This window comes from Nycticebus coucang, chromosome 4 (genome assembly GCF_027406575.1).
Source record: "Nycticebus coucang isolate mNycCou1 chromosome 4, mNycCou1.pri, whole genome shotgun sequence".
Lineage (NCBI taxonomy): Eukaryota > Metazoa > Chordata > Mammalia > Primates > Lorisidae > Nycticebus > Nycticebus coucang.
This window is the reverse complement of record NC_069783.1, coordinates 8,626,737-8,646,183: the sequence shown is the minus strand read 5'-3', so window position 1 is coordinate 8,646,183 and position 19,447 is coordinate 8,626,737. Positions and strand designations below refer to the sequence as shown.

Below are 19,447 nucleotides of genomic sequence, written 5' to 3'. Positions count from 1 at the left end.
CTAAGTGACAAATACGACCAACCAAATTCACAAAAGGGAAGCTGTAACTGGAAATCTAACACGTAAAAGAGAAAGTGCACCTGGAGTCCCACAGAAAGGACACTCTATGCTACGTATACCAACTGTGCAAAGAGTGACGGTGCTGAGCAACCGAACCCGTCACAATTTAAGAACCATGTTTTTAGATCAATAAACATGATCTAAAAATCAAGGAATTAAGTAAACTAAAAAACATAATATTTCATCATTTTGCTTGACTTACTGGCATTAATTTCTAGATGGCACAGATATCTTCACAAAGTTATCCATTGAAGTATGAATTTGTAGCTTAGTTTTCTATTAAATAAATCTGCTGATAGCAAAGAGAGGCAATAAAAATCATCCCTGTGATCTTGGCATTATTATATGGTAAGGACCACATTTAAAAAAATAGAATGCAGGCTTTGTACCCATAGTTCAGTGGTTAGGGTGCTGGCCACATACACTAGGGCTGGCAGGTTCGAACCTGGCCTGGGCCTGCTAAACAACAATGACAACTACAACAACAAAAAAATAGCCAGGCATTGTGGCGGGTGCCTGAAGTCCCCGCTACTTGGGAGGCTGATGCAAAAGAATCACTTAAGCCCAAGAGTTTGAGGTTGCTGTGAGTTGTGACACCGCGGCACTCTACCAAGGGCAACATAGTGAGACTCTGTCTCAAACAAACAAACAAACAAACAAAAAAATACAAAATCACCTCTGCCTTTTCTAGAGGATGCTAATACACTAACATATTATATCAGTAATACAACCTACTTACACAAATTGCTATGTAATATTAACACAAACATTAACTTTCTGCCATAGAAAAACTGGTAAATATGGCGGTACCTGTGGCTCAAAGAAGTAGGGCGCCAGCCCCATATACGGGAGGTGATGGGTTCAAACCCAGCCCTGGCCAAAAAAAGAAAAAGAAAAAAAAAAAAAAGAAAAACTGGTAAATATTCCTAGTCTCCTAGCCATTATCATATGGTAGCTGATAAGTCTAACAATAACTTCATTTTTTTATCTTTTTGAGACACAGTCTTACTCTGTCACCCCTGGGTAGAGTGCCATGACATCATAACTCACACCAACTTCAAACTCTTGGGCTCAAGAGATCCTCTTGCCTCAGCCGCCCAAGCAGCTGGAACTACAGCATGTACCACAATGCCTGGTCAGTTTTTCTATTTTCAGTAGAGACAAGGTTTTGTTCTTGCTCAAGATGGTCTCAAACTCCTCAGCTCAAGGAATCGATCTGCTTTGGCCTCCCAGGAAGTTAGGATTATTGGCATCAGTCACCATGCCCAACACAGTAACTGCATTTTGATGAGAAACTCCCCCAAAGGCAGTTTTGCAAAATAAGACATTTCCCCCTTATTTAACTATTATATCTATAAGGAACAAGAAACTTTTACTTTGGGTGGCGCCTGTGGCTCAAGGAGTAGGGCGCCGGTCCCATATGCCGGAGGTGGCGGGTTCAAACCTAGCCCCGGCCAAAAACCAAAAAAAAAAAAAAAAAGAAACTTTTACTTCAACCCAACACAGAGTAGCATAGATTTATTCTCCATTCAGAAACATCAAAAACCAGACAAAATGCATGACACAAGGATTCTGAGAACAGTGATCCCTGACAGACAGAAGCAAATAAGGTGAGCCCTCCAGTGATGACAGCCTGTGGCCTTCAGAGTTTCCAGGCTGCGGGGACAGGAGTCCGGTGGCTTCTCAGTCCAGGTCCCCTGGGTGGGGAGACAGAGCCCCAGAGGTGTTCACAGGGTCCCTCCAAGGCACTGTACAGAGCACTAACAGGTACCCAGGTGGCAGGAAGTCACCCACGACGGGGGTGGGGGGTGGGGTAGGAGATGGGGCTGAGATGGGAAGATGAATGTCTGAAAACAGTGCCTGCTCCAAGACTGGGAAAACTTACAATTTACAGGGTATTAGGTAGAACACTCAAGAAAATTCTTGCTCAGGAGTGCAGAATTACCTTACACTGAGCATGGCTCCAGACCTACCTGTCAAATCACAGAAATAAGGTCTGAGAGGATCAAACAGTTTCTAAGTAACTTAGCTAGATCTAAGAACAAAGTTCACGAAGATTCACAGGAATACAAAAACGTCCAGTATGCAGCAAGGTAAAGTTTACCAGGCCTGTAGTTCCAGGTACTTGGGAAGCTGTCCAGTCAGATGCCAGGCAGGCAGAGAAGCAGCAAAGCACAGCTGCGACAAGGAAAATGAACCGCTGAAAATGACCCAAAGCTGCCACAGATGTTAGACAAGGACATCAAAACAGTTATTACAATTACATTCCATATGTCAAAAAAGCTAGTGAAAAAAACTAAATGTGCTAAAGTAAAGATATGAAAGATAAAATATCCAGCTAGGACTTTGAGATGAAGACTACAATGTCTGAGATGAACAATATACTGGACAACATTAACAGAAGTTTAGACTCAGAGAAAGGAAATACTGTGAACTTTAGTATATGACAATGGAAACTATTCAAAATGCAACAGAGTAAAAGCAATTAAAAAAAAAGAAAGGAAAGAAGATGGCGTCAGTGAAGTGTGGAACAACTCTGGGCACTTTACGTGTGCACCTGGGGTCCCCAAAGGAAGGGGAAGGAAAAAACGTGCAAGTTAATAATGGCTGAAAATTTTCCAAATTCAATGAAAACTATAAACCCACAGGTTCTCAACAAATTGAAGAAGCTCAACAAGCTCCAAGGACAAGAAACACTGAAGAGCCATCGTCATTGAATTGTTTAAAACCAGTGATAAAGAGAAAATCTTTAAAAACAGTCACAGGAAAAAGACACATGATGTACGAAGAACAAAGAGAGGGTGACAGCTGGAAGACAGTAGAGTGGCCCCTTCAGGGCTGCTAACGGAAAGACAAAAAGTTAACCTAGAAGTTTATGCCCAGCAGAAAGATCTTCAAAATAGATGGTGACATAAAGACTTCAGACATAGACGAGCTGTAAGAATTCATCACCAGTGAGCACACAATGAAAAAAAATATATTAAGGAAGTCTAAGGCATTACAGAGAACCATGTAAACCCAAGCAGTTCTGACTCTCTCAGTCAACAACTAAAGAGACTGAGCTTGGGCAATCACATCAGGTGTCATCCCAAAATGTTCATCCGTAACATCTGCTTCCAGTTATAGCTATGATGAAGATTACTCTGATGAAAGAAAAAAAAATCTCCTAATGAGAAATAAGTGTCAATGAAATTCTTCTCTATTAGGATGGACTAGGGACACAAGCTACAGAAAGAGAAGCTGCCACATTTCCATTGGCTATAGAAGCAATTTCTGCTCCCATTTCCTCTAAAAAAGTGCTAAATTGGTCAGGTCACATGGGGTTTCATGCAGTTGAAAGGTTCAAGGACTTTGAAAATTAATTACACACAATACATACATATTTTCTTATCGTGTAGGATTTTCTATCAGCCTGTAATAACTCTGAGATTAAAAACAAGGGAAGAAAACCTGCTGTATAATTTCACCTTAAAGCCCTGCTATTATACAATGCTTATTACCTCCTCTATATGCCCTAAGGACAGAAAATGAGAGATCAGACCAGTAAATTTCATCTCCATGTAGATCTCTAGGATCACATACCAAAGGCGGTAGGAAAAAATAATATTTTTAAGGGTTTCACAAAGGAGCCATAACTCACAAAGGCTGAGGGTATGGAGTTACTGACTCAGCCATACAAAGCACCCCTAGAGGCAGACGCCTCACTGCCTAACCATGGCTCTGTGCGATGTTCTTCTACCAACTTCACAGAGCTTATACACTAGAGATGAGAACACTGTGACTGACTTGGGCCTGCACATTTAACACACTGTCCCAAACCTCACATTCTGTGCTCCTACTACACAGGATCTGAGTGAACGGATGGCAGGCAAGCAGCAACACCAGAATATGAAGTCATGTAACATCCCAAACCACATTCAATTTTGCCACTTGGAGGAAAGGCATTCTGCTCTACAGCGTATACTAATACGTGGCTTTAAAGTACTCTCATAGCAAAAGGAACTTTCTGAACTTTGCATAACCACTGATTGTTAAAGTAACTTGGGACAAATCATGAAACTTTTCCTGTGTTTTATTCTCTCAACTAGCTACTGACATTGGAGGCTCCCTCGAAAGAAAAGTCTTACTATTAAAACCAAATTTGTTTAGGAGCATGAATCAATACTGCCCCTTCCCTTCAAACCTGGCTGTACCATTCTTACCATCTGATACGGAAAACCCCAGCTGTGCTAAGTCATGTTGACATCCCCCAGCACAGCAGCATTCAAAGTGTGATGTGTGGACCAGTATTTTTTTTTCATTTTTTAAAATTTCAGATTACTATGAGGGTATAAACCATTGGGTTACATAATTTACAAAAGATGGGCAAAAATCAGAGATGTAGTTTTCCCTATACCCACGTGTGTCACGTACCCCAGGGGTTGTACCCATGGGTGGGAAACTACTAAACCCCTTCCCCTCCCCCACCCCTCCCCTCCTTGAGTTTGAGATTTTCTCTCATGTGGAAGCCCACAACTGTTAAGTCTGAGAAAGGACATGCCAGAAACTGAGTAAGCATTTGGAAAGCAATTAGATAGAATAATTTTATGTCTACTGAAATAAAAAAATAAATAATTGGGGCTTAGAGTCTAAATGACTATGTGCCATTTTGCTTTTCTAGCAGTTCATCTGAATTTTCACTGTATTTGACAGACGTTCATGCCAGATTAGAAATGGAAAATGTGGTCTTTCCCCATTGATAACTGAAGAGGTGCCCTGAGAGGTGACTGAACACAGAGGAAGTCCCTGATGCAGGAACCGCCCTCTGGTAAGCATCTTTTGACAGTGCCATCTTAGACAGAGTGTCCCACAGCTGGGCCCTGGAGGTGGCATTGGTGTACCGATGGCAGGGATCAACTGTTTGCCACCTGCTCTGATGAAAAACAGACATTTCCGCAGTTCAAAAAGTAAACTTAAGAATCCTAAACAATGCCAAGGAAAATTAATACAAAGACATGGCAGTTTTTTAGAAACAGCAGATGTGAAAAAAAAATTTAATTGAACTATTAACTTTAATTTATCCCTACATTTGTAGAAAAAGAACATGGATAATCAAAAGTTTCTCTTCAGGTTCTCTTGCCTGGAAAGAGGACTGCAGTAAGAAGGGAAGAAATCTGAGCCAGGCCAGCAATGCCCGCTCCCTGCCGGCTGTGACTCATCACCATGGCAGCTCCTAGGGCCTCCAATGATGCCCAACTCCTGATCTAGAGCCTGGAAACAGGTCATTTCCAAGGCAACAGGGAGTAAGGCCACTAATCAGCTGACTGGAAGCCTGGGAGACTATCCTAGGTCATTCACGCACGCCCAAGGTCATCACAGGGCCCTTCAAAACAGCAGAGGGAGCAGGAGAGTCAGAGAGGAGATGTCAGAGAGAGAGTACACTGGGCAAGGTGACGTGAGACTTGACCAGCCAGTGTAGCTCTGAGATGGAAGGAGCCACAAGCTAAGGACTGTGGGCAGCCCTGGGAAGGTGGAGAAGGCAATGCAGCAGACTTCCCTCTAGAGCAGGGGTTCTCAACCTTCCTAATGCTGTGGCCCTTTAATACAGTTCCTATGGGTTGCGACCCACAGGTTGAGAACCGCTGCTCTAGAGCCTTGGGAAGGATGCAACCTGTCCACTTTGATTTTAGCCCAGTGAGACCCATGTCAGACCTCTGACCTACAGATTGTAAGGTAATAAATTAGTGTTATTTTAAGCCACTAAGTTTGGGGTAATTCGTTAACAACAATAGGAAACTAGTACACCCAGCCATAAAAACAAGTCCAATATTTTTGAGTAGGAAGTTAAAATCCTGTTCAGTCTTAGTTCAATGGAACATTCACTCATCCACAGCTGCTTCCCAGTTCTCACAGCCACCACTAGCTCCTGCCCTCAAAATACACTGGACTGTCCAGACTCTCCCTCCATCTGGCCAGCTGAGCACATCACCGATCATCATTCTTCTCGTTATATGCTTACAGATTCTGCAACCTGCGTGCACAGTGCCCTTACAAGACCCGCTCAGCAAAACATATTTACCAACCCTTCTGATCGTTCAGTTAAAATGTAATTTTTGATCTCTATTTAATGTATCTTTGCAAGGCTAAAGCAATAATTGCTCATTTAAAATAAACTTTTTATACTAGCAGCAATACTGTCATATTGATGTCACATATCAGAGGCTCTTGCTTTTTCTGTGAGGAAGAGTATGTCTCAAACCCTTTACTCTAAGCATCCCCCCCGTCTCACCTTGTCACAGAAGACCTTTATCTGGCAGTAGGCCCGGTGCACTGGCTTGTTGCTGCGGTTGTTGTAACTGTAGGTGTCAATTTGAATGTTCAGAGGCAACCCCTTCACGCCCTTCTGAGAGGAGAAATCTGTGCTTAAGCAGTTCACGGAGATGAAAACCTGCAAAGGAAAGAGAGGGGACCATCAGCAACAGGCACCAAAAGTCACCCCAGCATAGCCTGTGAAAATACCAGCGTTCCTAATTACTCAAATATCTTTCAAATAAGAAACTTTTAAAAAGAGATAATAAAGAATATATTTTAAAATTACCTTAGGTCATAAGAATAATAGACCTTAAAAGGGAAGAACAGATGGTAACTCTGAATCTTTGTTTACTTTCCCTTCCAGAATCTCTATTTAACATCGGCTGGGACTAGTTTAAGAAGCAGTGGTCATCTTCCCTGACGTCATTCTCCAAAGTTACCAACAGCATAACTCTGTGCAGCTGACTCACAACTCAGGACAAACTCCTAGGAATTCACCTATACTTATTTTGATACCACCTCTAGGGTAACCTGTAGTACCCTCTATCCTAATATTTTATGAAACCAGTGTTCCTCTAATCCACACATTTTATGATTACAAAATTGTCCAATGATGTTCTCTCTCATTCCCTATTTATCCCGTTTAAAACGTCTTTGCCTCCCAAGTAGCTGGGACTACAAGAGCCTACCACAACGTCCGGCTATTTTTAGAGATGGGGGTCTTGCCCTGGCTCAGGCTAGTCTCAAACTTGTGAGCTCAGGCAATCTATCGGCCTTGGCCTTCCAGAATGCTAGGATTACAGGAGTAGCCACCGTGCCTGGCCATATAGATTAAAATATCTTAATTTTTCCCCCAGCTTGTTCTTCTAGTTATAGAATCATATTGGACCCAGTCCTTAGGAAATAATTTATAATTTACAATAATTCCCATATCTCTTCTGGGTGGTGACCATCATCAGCTTGAGTGCTTTTTACTATTTAAATACAATAGAAACTCCATAGTTGACTTCCTCCCTACATAGACCACTTCCTTAAATTGACCTAATTTTTACAGACTAGCAATATACCACATGTACTCAGTACAGTAGGCCCAGTTCCTTATGTTGAATACCTTCATGTATTAACCAGTTTGTTACAGTCCCTTGGGTGGTCAACTTACAGAGGTTCCACTGTATAGTTAGATGCTTATCTTTACATGCCCAGGTTAAAACTAAGACGAAAGTGATAAGGTTTACTAATAGCCTGAGAATAAAACACTAACAAATGCACCCCTCATTCATAGATGTAGTCAAAACTTTCTAGGAGAACAACTTAAGTGTGTCTATTTCCACAAGGGCAAAGAAAAGCCCAATTCTTTCAGCAACAGAAACAGGTTCTGCTAGGCAATCACAAAACAATGCTGGAGAAAAAACTGACCACATGGGACTTTCAGGCTGTCAAACTATGGTTTAAAAGGTTTTTCTCTGTGTTCTCAAACCACCACCTGTCCCTGAGAATTTTTTTTTTTTTTTGAGACAGTCTTATTTTGTTGCCCTCGGTAGAGTGCTGTGGTGTCATAGTTCACAGCAACCTCCAACTCTTGGGCTTTAAGCGATTCTCTTGCCTCAGCCTCCCAAGTAGCTGGGACTACAGATGCCTGCCACAATGCCTGGCTATTTTTAGAGACGAGGTCTCACTGTGACTCAGGCTGGAGCTCAGGGCAATCCACCCACCTCAGCCTCCCAGAGTGCTAGGATTATAGGTGTGAGCCACCACACCTGGCCCACCCCTGAGAATTTTGAAGGACCATTTCCAATGCAGCAGGTTAGCACCTACTGCCCTCAAGTCAGTGCCTCCACAACACACAGAGAAGGTGGGAACCTCTCCAGGCAGATTCTCCTCTGACAGGGAGGCGATCAGGAGATTTCCACACCCTTTTCTCCACTCCCTATCTTGGGGTCCAAATCAATTATGTTTATCCTGCAATAAATTTTCTCAAAAGTTAAAATAAATTGTACATGATTTTTTTTAATTTATTTATTTTTATTGTTAAATCATAGCTGTGTACATTAGTGCAATCAAGGGGTACAATGTGCTAGTTTCACATACAATCTGAAATATTCTCATCAAACTATTCAACGTAGCCTTCGTGGCATTTTCTTAGTTATTGTACGTAGACATTTGTATTCTGCCTTTAGTAAGTTTCGCCTGTACCCATTCTAAGATGCACCATAGGTGTGGCCCCATTCCCCTCCCACCACCCTAACCTCCCCCCCCCTCCCTTGGCCCTTTCCTCATAGTCTTGTGCTATAGTTGGGTTATAGCCTTCACGTGAAAGCTGTAATTTAGCTTCATAGTAGGGCTGAGTACATTGAATACTTTTTCTTCCATTTCTGAGATGCTTTACTAAGAAGAATATGTTCCAGCTCCATCCATGTAAACATGAAAGAGGTAAAGTCTCCATCTTTCTTCAAGGCTGCATAATATTCCATGGTATACATGTACCACAATTTGCTAGTCCATTCATGGGTCGATGGGCACTAGGGCTTCTTCCATGACTTAGCAATTATGAATTGGGCTGCAATAAACATTCTGGTACAGATGTCTTTGTTATATTGTGATTTTTGGTATAGGATCAAACGGCAGGTCTATTTTTAGGTCTCTAAGTATTCTCCAAACATCCTTCCAGAAGGAACGTATTAGTGGGCATTCCCACTAGCAGTGTAGAAGTGTGCCCTTTTCTCCACATCCACGCCAACATCTCTGGTTTTGGGATTTTGTTATGTGGGCTACTCTTACTGGGGTTAGGTGATATCTCAAAGTAGCTTTGATTTGCATTTCTCTGATGATTAAGGATGATGAGCTTTTTTTCATGTGTTTGTAGATTGTGCATCTGTCTTCTTTAGAAAAGTTTCTCTTCAAGTCCCTTGCCCACCCTGAGATGGGGTCACGTGTTCTTTTCTTGCTAATACGTTTAAGTTCTCTGTGGATTCTGCTTATTAGACCTTTATCAGAGGTATAACCGCAAATATTTTCTCCCATTCTGAAGGCTGTCTGCTTGCTTTACTTACTATGTTCTTGGCTGTGCAGAAGCTTTTTATTTTGATCAGGTCCCAGTAGTGTATTTTTGAAGCTGCTTCAATTGCCTGGGAGTCCTCCTCATAAAATATTCACCCAGGCCGATTCCTTCAAGCGTTTTCCCTGCATTTTCTTCAAGTATTTTTATACTTTCATGTCTTAAGTTTAAATCTTTTATCCAGTGAGAGTCTATCTTAGTTAATGGTGAAAGGTGTGGGTCCAGTTTCAATCTTCTACAGGTTGCCAGCCAGTTCACCACGCACCATTTGTTAAATAGGGAATCTTTTCCCCACTGAATGTTTTTAATTGGCCTGTCAAAGATCAAATAACGCTAAGTGGCTGGATTCATCTCTTGGTTCTCTATTCTGTTCCAGACATCTACTTCTCTGTTTTTGTGCCAGTACCATGTTGTTTTGATCACTATCGATTTATAGTACAGTCTCAGGTCTGGTAGCGTGATTCCTCCTGCTTTGTTTTTATTGCTCAGTAATGTTTTGGCTATTCGGGTTTTTTTCTGATTCCATATAAAATGAAGTATTATTTTTTCAAGATCTTTAAAATATGACAATGGAGCTTTAATAGGAATTGCATTAAAATTATATATTGCTTTGGGTAGTATAGACATTTTAACAATGTTGATCCTTCCCAGCCATGAGCATGGTATGTTTTTCCATCTGTTAACATCTTCAGCTATTTCTTTTCTTAGTTTCATAGTTCTCTTTGTAGAGATATTTCACGTCCTTTGTTAGGTATACTCCCAAATATTTCATCTTCTTTGGCACTACTGTGAAAAGAATAGAGGCCTTGACTGTTTTTTCGGCTTGGTTATTGTTGGTATATATAAAGGCTACAGATTTATGGGTGTTGATTTTGTAGCCTGAGACATTGCTGTATCCCTTGATCACTTCTAAAAGTTTTGTAGTAGAGTCCCTAGTGTTTTCCAGATATACGATCATATCATCTGCAAAGAGTGAAAGTTTGATCTCTTCTGACCCTATGTGGATACCCTTGATCGCCTTTTCTTCCCTAATTGCAATGGCTAAAACTTCCATTACAATGTTAAAGAGCAATGGAGACAATGGGCAACCTTGCCTGGTTCCTGATCTAAGTAGAAATGATTTCAATTTAACTCCATTCAATATGATATTGCCTGTGGGTTTACTGTAGGTGGCCTATATTAGTTTAAGAAATGTCCCTTCTATACCAAAATTTTCCTAAGTGTTCTGATCATGAAGGGATGCTGGATATTATCAAAAGCTTTTTCTGCATCAATTGAAAGAATCATATGATCCTTATTTTTTAGTTTGTTTATGTGCTGAATCACATTTATAGATTTATGTACATTGAACCAGCCTTGAGACCCTGGGATAAATCCCACTTGGTCGTGGTGTATAATTTTTTTGATGTGTTGTTGGATTCTGTTTGTTAGGATCTTATCGAGTATTTTTGCATCAATATTCATTAGTGATATTGGTCTATAATTTTCTTTTCTTGTTGGGTCTTTCCCTGGTTTGGGGATCAAGGTGATGTTTGCTTCGTAGAATGTGTTGGATAGTATTCCTTCTTTTTCTATATTTTGGACGAGGTTTAGTAATATAGGTACTAGTTCTTCTTTAAAGGTTTGGTAGAATTCTGACGTAAAGCCATCTGGTCCTGGGCTTTTCTTTTTAGGGAGATTTTGTATAGTTGATGCTATTTCAGAACTTGATATAGGCCTGTTAAATTGTCACATGATTAATGTGATTCCAGAAGTTGTTATTCACAGAAACCCAGATACAGCACATTAACATGTTTCATTTTCTATTTCTGTCATTCTGGATTTGTTACTGTTTTTAAGCTCTGATACAACTGGTTTCAGAATTTGTTCCTGATCCAAGAGCACCACAGAGTGGACATGACTAGAATTACAGTTTTTAAAACTAAGGATGACACATCTCACCTAAGACCTGTAAATGAGACAGGTATTCCATCAACAACTGAGTCCCTCAGATCCAACACCCAAGAACAGACGTACCACAAGTAGCACTGGGTGTCACTGGCCCAACTGAGATGCAGATGGGGATAAATGTAAGTTATTGCAGGTGGGGTGAGAATAAGAACATTAAGATGAAAGAGAAGGGAGCAGGGAAAGTTAAGGAGAAAGATCAGAACCTGAACACAGAACACTCCCCAGGAGGTATGCAAACTGCTGAAGTAGGGTTCGCACTCTTGCTCTTGTCTAAATACTGCTTCTAAGCTGGAAAAGATCAAAACGTCCTAAAAAGACTGAGGTCTTGTACAGTACACAGATTTAAAAGTCATCTGAGACAGTCTCCTCGCTGCCTCGGGGATACACTTTACACACTGACCCTGCATGCTTCCTGCTTCTGGCTCCCATATGGCCAACTCAGGGCCCTCCCCCCTGTGGTCCCCTTCATGCAGACTGCAGTCCACTGCCAGCACACAGTGCAGACCACTCAGCAAGCCTGAGCACCTGTAAGGTCAGGGCCCACGCTGGGTACAACGGGTGGAATCAGCACCACCACCTTGGCATCTTTCTTTCATAGATGAAGCCCAGAAAGATGTTTAAAGTTGTCCCAAGGTAGAAAGCGAGTGAACTGGGTGGCCTCTTCCCTTTCCACCCTGCTGCCTCTTTCCCAGCAGCTTCTCCCTGGACTCACCTTGGCTTCTACTCACTACCAGAAATGTCACCTTAATGTCACATATTTCTCTCCCTGACTAGACCGGACCTGCATTCTATGCCATGTCCCTTTCACAACTGAGTGCAGCATCTTATTCTGCCAGCTATGACTTTTCTTTCCATTTAACTTATTTTCAGTCAATAAGCAAATTGCTTTAATTTAAAAGGTAAGTGTTCCTAGATCTAAAGCCAGACAATCAATGTGATTAGGTGAAAGTGTTTCTGCAGAAAGTTTTAAAAAGCTGGCAATATTAAAGCCATGTTAGGAGGCTGAAGGACATTAAAGTTAAGATTCCTGAAAATGGGTGCAACAAATTCTAATTGTGGGAATTTTTTTTCTTTCTTTTTTTTTTTTGGTGACAGAATCTCACTTTGTTGCCCTTGGTAGCTGTGGCATCACAGCTCACAGCAACCTCAAACCCTTGGGCTTAAGTGATTCTCTTGCCTCAGCCTCCCAAATAGCTGGGACTACAGGTGTCTGCCACAACGCCCAGCTATTTTTTGTTACAGTTGTCATTGTTGTTTAACTGGCCCAGCTCAGGTTCGAACCTGCCAACCTTGGTGTACATGGCCAGTGCCGTAACCTCTGTGCTCCTATGATTCCCATAGGAGCTGAGCCTATGGGAATCATTTTTTAAAGACATAGTTAATTATTAAAGCTTTCCTGTGACTAATATTAAGAATTTAATGAATTTCTAAATGTTAATAAGAAATTGCATGTAATTTTATAGCAAAGAATCTCAGGCCAAGGAAGTCACTGAAGAGTACTTCAAATGCAAGAAATGAACAAATAAAACTTTGGCTCACATTCCTCAAAACAAACAAAAAACTAGATGTAGATCTAGATATATAGGCAAACCTTCGCACATGTGAAGTTTAATAGCATTACAGAAAATCTGTACTCCGACTTTATATATTTTCTTACATATTTTAAAAAACTCATATACAATCCATAAATCCACAAATCAGAGGTAAGGAGACTGTCTATGGAACACACCTAGGTTAAAAAAGAGAAGAAAGCAGTTCATGCAAACAACTGACCATATAAAGTAACCACACTATTTTTCTTTTTTTTTCTTTCTTTTCTTTTTTTTTGAGACAGAGTCTCAAGTTGTCACCCTGGGTAGAGTGCCATGGTGTCACAGCTCACAGCAACCTCAAACTCTTGGGCTTAAGCGATTATCTTGCCTCAGCCTCCCACGTAGCTGGGACTACAGGCGCCCGCCACAACGCCTAGCTTTTTTTTGTTGCAGTTGTCATTGTTGTTTGGCAGGCCTGGGCTGGATTTGAATCCGCCAGCTCTGGTGTATGTGAATGGAGCCCTTGCCACTCAGCTACAGGTGCTGAGCCGCGCCCTATTTTCCTTTTTACAACCAAATAGAAAATATAAATTTTTCTGTCATTCTAAGCCACGTGGTTCAATTCCCAACTCAAAAACAGCTGCCTGGGAAAGTGAGACTTTACCTTTAACAATTCCAGGAAGCCTGAGCCAAAGTGATATTCCCTTAACAAGAGGATTTCAAGGTAATCCAACCCAAAAGCTTACCTCCCCTTGTGTCCCAGTATCAAGTTTCTATTCAAAGCAAAAATAAGCAGGTGATAAATCCCAGGATCAGCATAAACACGGAGCCTCCAGAAAGGCCTGACTTCACGGGTATTCATGATTACGTGTAATCTCTTTCCTATGTACATTTGCTTCTATTTAACAATAAATTCTTTCCAAACCTAGCAGCTTTCTAAATTTATTAAATAAGTTTACAGCAGTCCTAATTTGGCATTTTAAAAAATGCCTCCTGAATAGCTGTGCATTTTGGTGGGTGCCTGTAGTCCCAGCTACTTGGGAGGCTGAGGCAAGAGAATCTCTTACGCCCACAAGTTGGAGGTTGCTGTGAGCTGTGACGCCAGGGCCCTCTACCAAGGGTGACATAGTGAGACTCTGTCTCAAAAAAAAAAATAAATAAAAATGCCTCCTTGCCTAGATAAATACACAAATATACCAGTAAACAGTGACAAAGGAGGATGAAGAACAGTGACAGTGCATTAAAGACCCCAAGAGAAGGGGAACAGAGCTCAGAAGGGTTCTTCCAGCAGGATCCAAGGAAAGGGGACAACAGGACAACCCCAGGGGACGAGCTGACCGTGCATTGTGGTGGGCACCTATAGTCCCAGCTATTCGGGAGGCTGAGGCAAGAGCAGTGCTTGAGCTCAAGAGTTTGAGGTAGCTGTGAGGTAAGACAGCTACCACAGCACTCTAGCCAGAGTGGACAGTCAGACTCTGTCTCCAAAAAATTAAAAATAAATTAAAAAAAAAAACAAACCTTACCACTGCTGTAAAGTCACTAATCTATATACTTACACACTTTGATCCATAAAAGGTTTCCTTTGGATTCAAAACTCTGAGATTATTGAAACAAGTCCTAATAAATGGTTTCCTTTCTTATAGAGTTCAGATAGTCCAACCTGTATTTATGTTTCCCATCAGGATTTTTTTTTTTTTTTTTTGAGACAGTGTCACTCTGTTGCCCAAACTAGACTGCCGTGGCATCAGCCTACCTCATGGCAACCTCAAACTCCAGGGCTCAAGTAATCCTTCTGTCTCAGCTTCCCCGGTATAAGATTATAGGTGCCTACCACAATGGCTGGCTAATTTGTCTACTTTAGGTAGAGACAGGGTCTCACTCCTGCTCAGGCTGGTGTCAAACTCCTGAGGTTAAGCAATCCTCTCGCCTTGGTCTCCCAAGAGTGCTAGGATTACAGGCTTGAGCCACCACACCTAGCCTCCCATCAGGATTTTTTTTGGTTTTTTTGGCAGTTTTTTTGGCTGGGGCTGGGTTTGAACCCGCCACCCTTGGCATATGGGGCTGGCGCCCTACTCCTTGAGCCAGAGGCACCGCCCCCATCAGGATTTTTTAAGTTAAAACATTTCTTTCTTTTTTTTTTGAGACAGAATCTCACTATGTCGCCCTCAGTAGAGTTCTGTGGCATCACAGCTCACAGCAACCTCAAACTCCTGGGCTCAAGAGATTCTCCTGCCTCAGCCTCCTGAGTAGCTGGGGACTATAGGAGCCTACCCCAAGGCGTGGCTGTTTTTAGAGATGGGGTCTTGCTCTGGCTCAGGCTGGTCTCAAACCTGTGAGTTTAGGCAATCCACCTGCCTTTGCCTCCTAGAGTGCTAAGATTAAAGGCATGAGCTACCTCACCCAGCTCTAAAAATATTTTTTTACAGAGGCACAACATCCCTATCAAATAAGAATATTCATTTAATGAGCAGATACAGATTAAAGCATTTTCTTCAACCTCACTATTCATTAAGGTCAGGCAAATATTCAAGTACTCACAGTTCATAAGATGTTAACCAGAAAAAAAAGACTATTACAAACCTATTAAACTCTATTGCTTAGTTTTATTATTCACGTTGTTTGTTTTTCATGGAATTTACATTTGTGGATGCATTCATGTGTTCAGTACAGGGTTAAAATTGTGACCCTTAACTACAGTAGGCGTATGATATGTGATGTCTTCCTCAGTAAACTGTAACTTCCATGAGGAAACACCATATGAATCTCTTTATTTCTGGTGCCTGATATGTAGCATATGCTTAATACACATTTTTTTTTTTTAAGATAGAGTCTCACTAAGTCACCCTCAGTAGAGTGCTGCAGCGTCACAGCTCACAGCAACCTCAAACTTTTGGGCTTAAGCGATTCTCTTGCGTCAGCCTCCCAAGTAGCTGGGACTACAGGCGCCCGTCCCCCCATTAATGCCTGGCTACTTTTGTTTTTGTTGTTGCAGTTGTCACTGTTGTTCTAGCAGGCCCGGGCCGGGTTCAAACCCACCAGCCTCGGTGTATGTGGTCAGAGCCCTACCTACTGCACTACAGGCACTACCACTTAACTCATTTTTAATGAAAAAAAAAAAAAAAAAAAAAGGACAATGCATAGGGAGTAGCAAATAAATATGGCTAAAAAATAAGTAAAATGCAAATAAATAAAATATCTTTTCACATACTTACCTAAACCAGGAGTTGAATATTTCTCTCTCTCTTTTTTTTTTTTCAGACAGAGTCTTACTATGTCACCCTCTGTAGACTGCTGTAGCGTCACAGCTCACAGCTCACTCATATTTACTGTTGGGTGAGGGAGCTCACGCCTTTAATCCTAGCACTCTAGGAGGCCAAGGCAGGTGGATTGCCTAAACTCACACAACCTCAAACTCTTGGGCTTAAGGTAGCTAATGCCTTTAATGGAAGCACTCTAGGAGGCCAAGGCAGGTGGACTGCCTAAACTCACAGGCACCCACCAAACGCCCAGCTATTTTTTGGTTGTAGTTGTCGTTGTTTGGCAGGCCCGGGCTGGATTTGAACCCAATTCTGGTGTATGTGGCTGGCGCCCTAGTGAGCTACAGGCACCAAGCCGGAGTTGACTATTTTTCAACAGTAAATATTTTAGCAGGTGTAGGCCACGTGTGACTTACTCAACTGTGCAAGAATAGTGTAAAAGATGCACGATGAGTAAACAAATGGGTATAGTGGGGTTTCAAACTCAGGCTTGGGCCCGAGAGCTGTAGTTTGCTGACCAATCATCTAACTATTCTCTCGGTTGCTTGGACATTGACTTACCCTTACATCATCACAATGTGGTAAAAAGGGAAGAGGGGGATCTCCCTGCTTGTAATTTAATATTTCCACTTTCCATATAAGGAACTTCCTGGCAAGCTCTCCAGTGTGTACTTCTCACTAACGCATCATTCACCAGGAGCCACATGTCCCCATCAGAAAAACTACCCTCATGGAGGGGACTGGGGCGAGCTCTGAGGGAGGAGCTTAGCTCCCAGGAGTCCTCCCCACTCTAGGCAGGAGGCCCTCTGCAGCCACAGCATCCAGGCAGGCAAGGTGGCAAGTACAGAAGCACAAGCCCGAGCTCTCCGAGGGGCCTGTGGAAGCCACAGGAAGACACATTTTGTTCCTCACAGTTCTATTTTTTTTTCTTTAAGACAGCGTCTCAAGCTGTCACCCTGGGTAGAGTGCCGCTTGGGCTTAAGCAATCGTCTTGCCTCAGCCTCCCAAGTAGCTGGGACTACACATGCCCACCACAACGCCCAGCTATTTTTTTGGTTGCAGCTGCCATTGTTGTTTAGCTGGCCAGGGCTGGGTTTAAACCTGCCAGCCTTGGTGTATGTAGTCAATGCCGTAACCACTGTGCTACAGGCACCGAGCCCACAGTTTTAACTCTTGAGAGCAGTTCTACCTAAGGGGCAGCTCTGAATGAGCAAGACAATAGGCCAAGTCACTCAAATTTGGATAAAACAAGTGTTCAAACCATTCTCACCAAACAAACAAATATTCTCTATTAATGTGATTACAGAAAAACTCCAATATCTCCTAGAAAGTAAAATGGATGAGCACCCACCTAACTCCTCCTCTGTAACACACACACACACACACACGCACACACGCACACACACAAATGCACACACTTGCAAAGCCCTGTTTCAGAAGTCCGAGAGGCTAGACAAACAATCTTCCTTCTCTAGAATGATATAAGGCTCTTGAAGTGGAACTTTAAGAACTCAAAAGATGATGTTTTCTGTTTTCATACTTCCTTTCCACATACTTTGAGAAAAAGTTTAAGTGTATTCAAATAATCCCAACAGTAACCTCAAAAGATGAGCAACTAATGTTCCCACCCAAATTATTAGAAAGGAAAAAAACCACAAAAACAAACTGCTGGGCAGGCTGAAGATGCTCGGCAAGATTCCTCTGTAAATGTCCAGCCCATTTTTCTAAGGACAGTTCCTCATTCTTGGCCGAGAATTCACATACTTAGTATGTTTCAAAAGATGTAAGTTGTTTTTTTTTAAATGAAAAAATAAAGTGATTTCCATTATCAAAGGATTAACTTGTATGGATTTTTTATTCTAAATGCTCACAAGCAACAAGAAAACAGATCTTGAACTAATACATAATGATTATTCCAGGAAGCCCTGGTGCAGCCACACAACACTGCCCACACCACTGGCTGCTTCTCCAACGTTAATCCTCAGAGGAAATAAAAAAAGGAGGACAAAAGGAAGTAGCGTGTTCACAGCAGAGATGAGAGGTTCACTTCCCAGCAGGGAAAGCAAACTAGGCAACTTGAGAATGAGTTTTATAAACCCCAACTCACCTATATTTTGGGCTTTATTGTTAACACCACCAACCAAGACACAATTCTGGTGAAGCCTGCTGGCTGCCTACTCTGAAGAGAGCAGTTGGATATGTGAACTTTAGCCAGGGGACTTAATTTGTAGGGGGAAATTACAGAAATATTTTGCACCCTCCTAGTTCACCGAAAATAAAGTATTAAGAAAGCACTTGGAATTTATCAGTCAAAACTCACAAAAATTTTAAGAAGTTGAATCCAAAGCTACATGATGAGGAGAGTTAGTTAAACCCTCATCTTCCAAAGCAGGAAGTCAGCGGAGTATGGTGACAGCTAGAGGGGGCAAGACAATGTAAGCAAAAACCCAGAAAATCCTATCAACTAACTAGAAGGATTAGAGATTAAGAGAAATGATTGCAGAAGTACTGGTCCCTGCTCTCTGAGACTGGTATGGATGAGGGAGGGCTACCTTGGGAGGCAGAAGCCAGTGTCTCCTATGCCCTTGACTAGCTGGGTGACTTTGAACAACTTGCTTAGCCTCTCTCGTGCCTCATCTATACAGTGAGTGGGGCCACCTTTTTGTTGCTAGACAGGAGAAGGAGCCTGGACCTAGCATCTTTTTTTGAGTCTTACCCCTCTCAGAAAGATTTATGATCCTACTAAGCTTAACAACCTCAGGTTAATAACTGAGAAAAGCAGGGTACAACAGGTGCTCAGTGAGACCATTAAGGACTCAGGCAGAGAGCTGATTCCTACGACTTGAAGTGGCAGCTGTGGCGATAGGGAAAGAACATGACAGAACTAATAGAGATCCCACAAGAAGGTGCAGAGCAGAACATGAAGGAAGCAGGATATAGGCAGAGATCAGTCCCCGAGGCCTGGAGTGCAGGGAGAAGGGTAGGTGGAGTGGTTTAGTCCCTCCCTCCTGAGCTGTAGGAGAGCTCTTCCCTCTTCACAAATCCCAAAGCTGCTGCCACCAGGGAGCTTCTTGAGGACAAAGCACCAGGCTGCCAGTGCCCCTGGGGTCACTGGCCGACACTGCAGACCCTTCAGGTGCCATATTGCTTCTCCCCCACTGTGCACCTCTGCCCTCCCCAGGGGCTTCAGTTCCTGAATTTTCATCTCTTCTTTCCCACACAGACCTCTCTCAGCTCCAGCCCAGACTTTGGGAGCCACAGGGAGCTGGCTGACATTCTGGATGGGTTGGCTTCAGGAGAAG

At 42.3% G+C, this 19,447-nt stretch overlaps 1 protein-coding gene and 1 non-coding gene across 3 annotated transcripts in view; one reads left to right on the top strand and one right to left on the bottom strand.

The window, feature by feature from the left end:
* The window catches only part of GRHL1 (grainyhead like transcription factor 1), a 60,529-nt gene that overhangs the window by 11,929 nt on the left and 29,153 nt on the right, over positions 1 to 19,447 (bottom strand). For both annotated transcript variants that reach the window (XM_053589686.1, XM_053589685.1), the window contains exon 9: positions 6,329 to 6,487. In XM_053589686.1, coding sequence (XP_053445661.1) covers positions 6,329 to 6,487 — 159 coding nt within the window. The remainder of the gene's footprint in view (positions 1 to 6,328; positions 6,488 to 19,447) is intronic.
* Positions 12,275 to 12,401, top strand: LOC128585251 (small nucleolar RNA SNORA33). Its single transcript, XR_008379973.1, has one exon. It is a non-coding gene; the product is annotated as a small nucleolar RNA SNORA33 (small nucleolar RNA).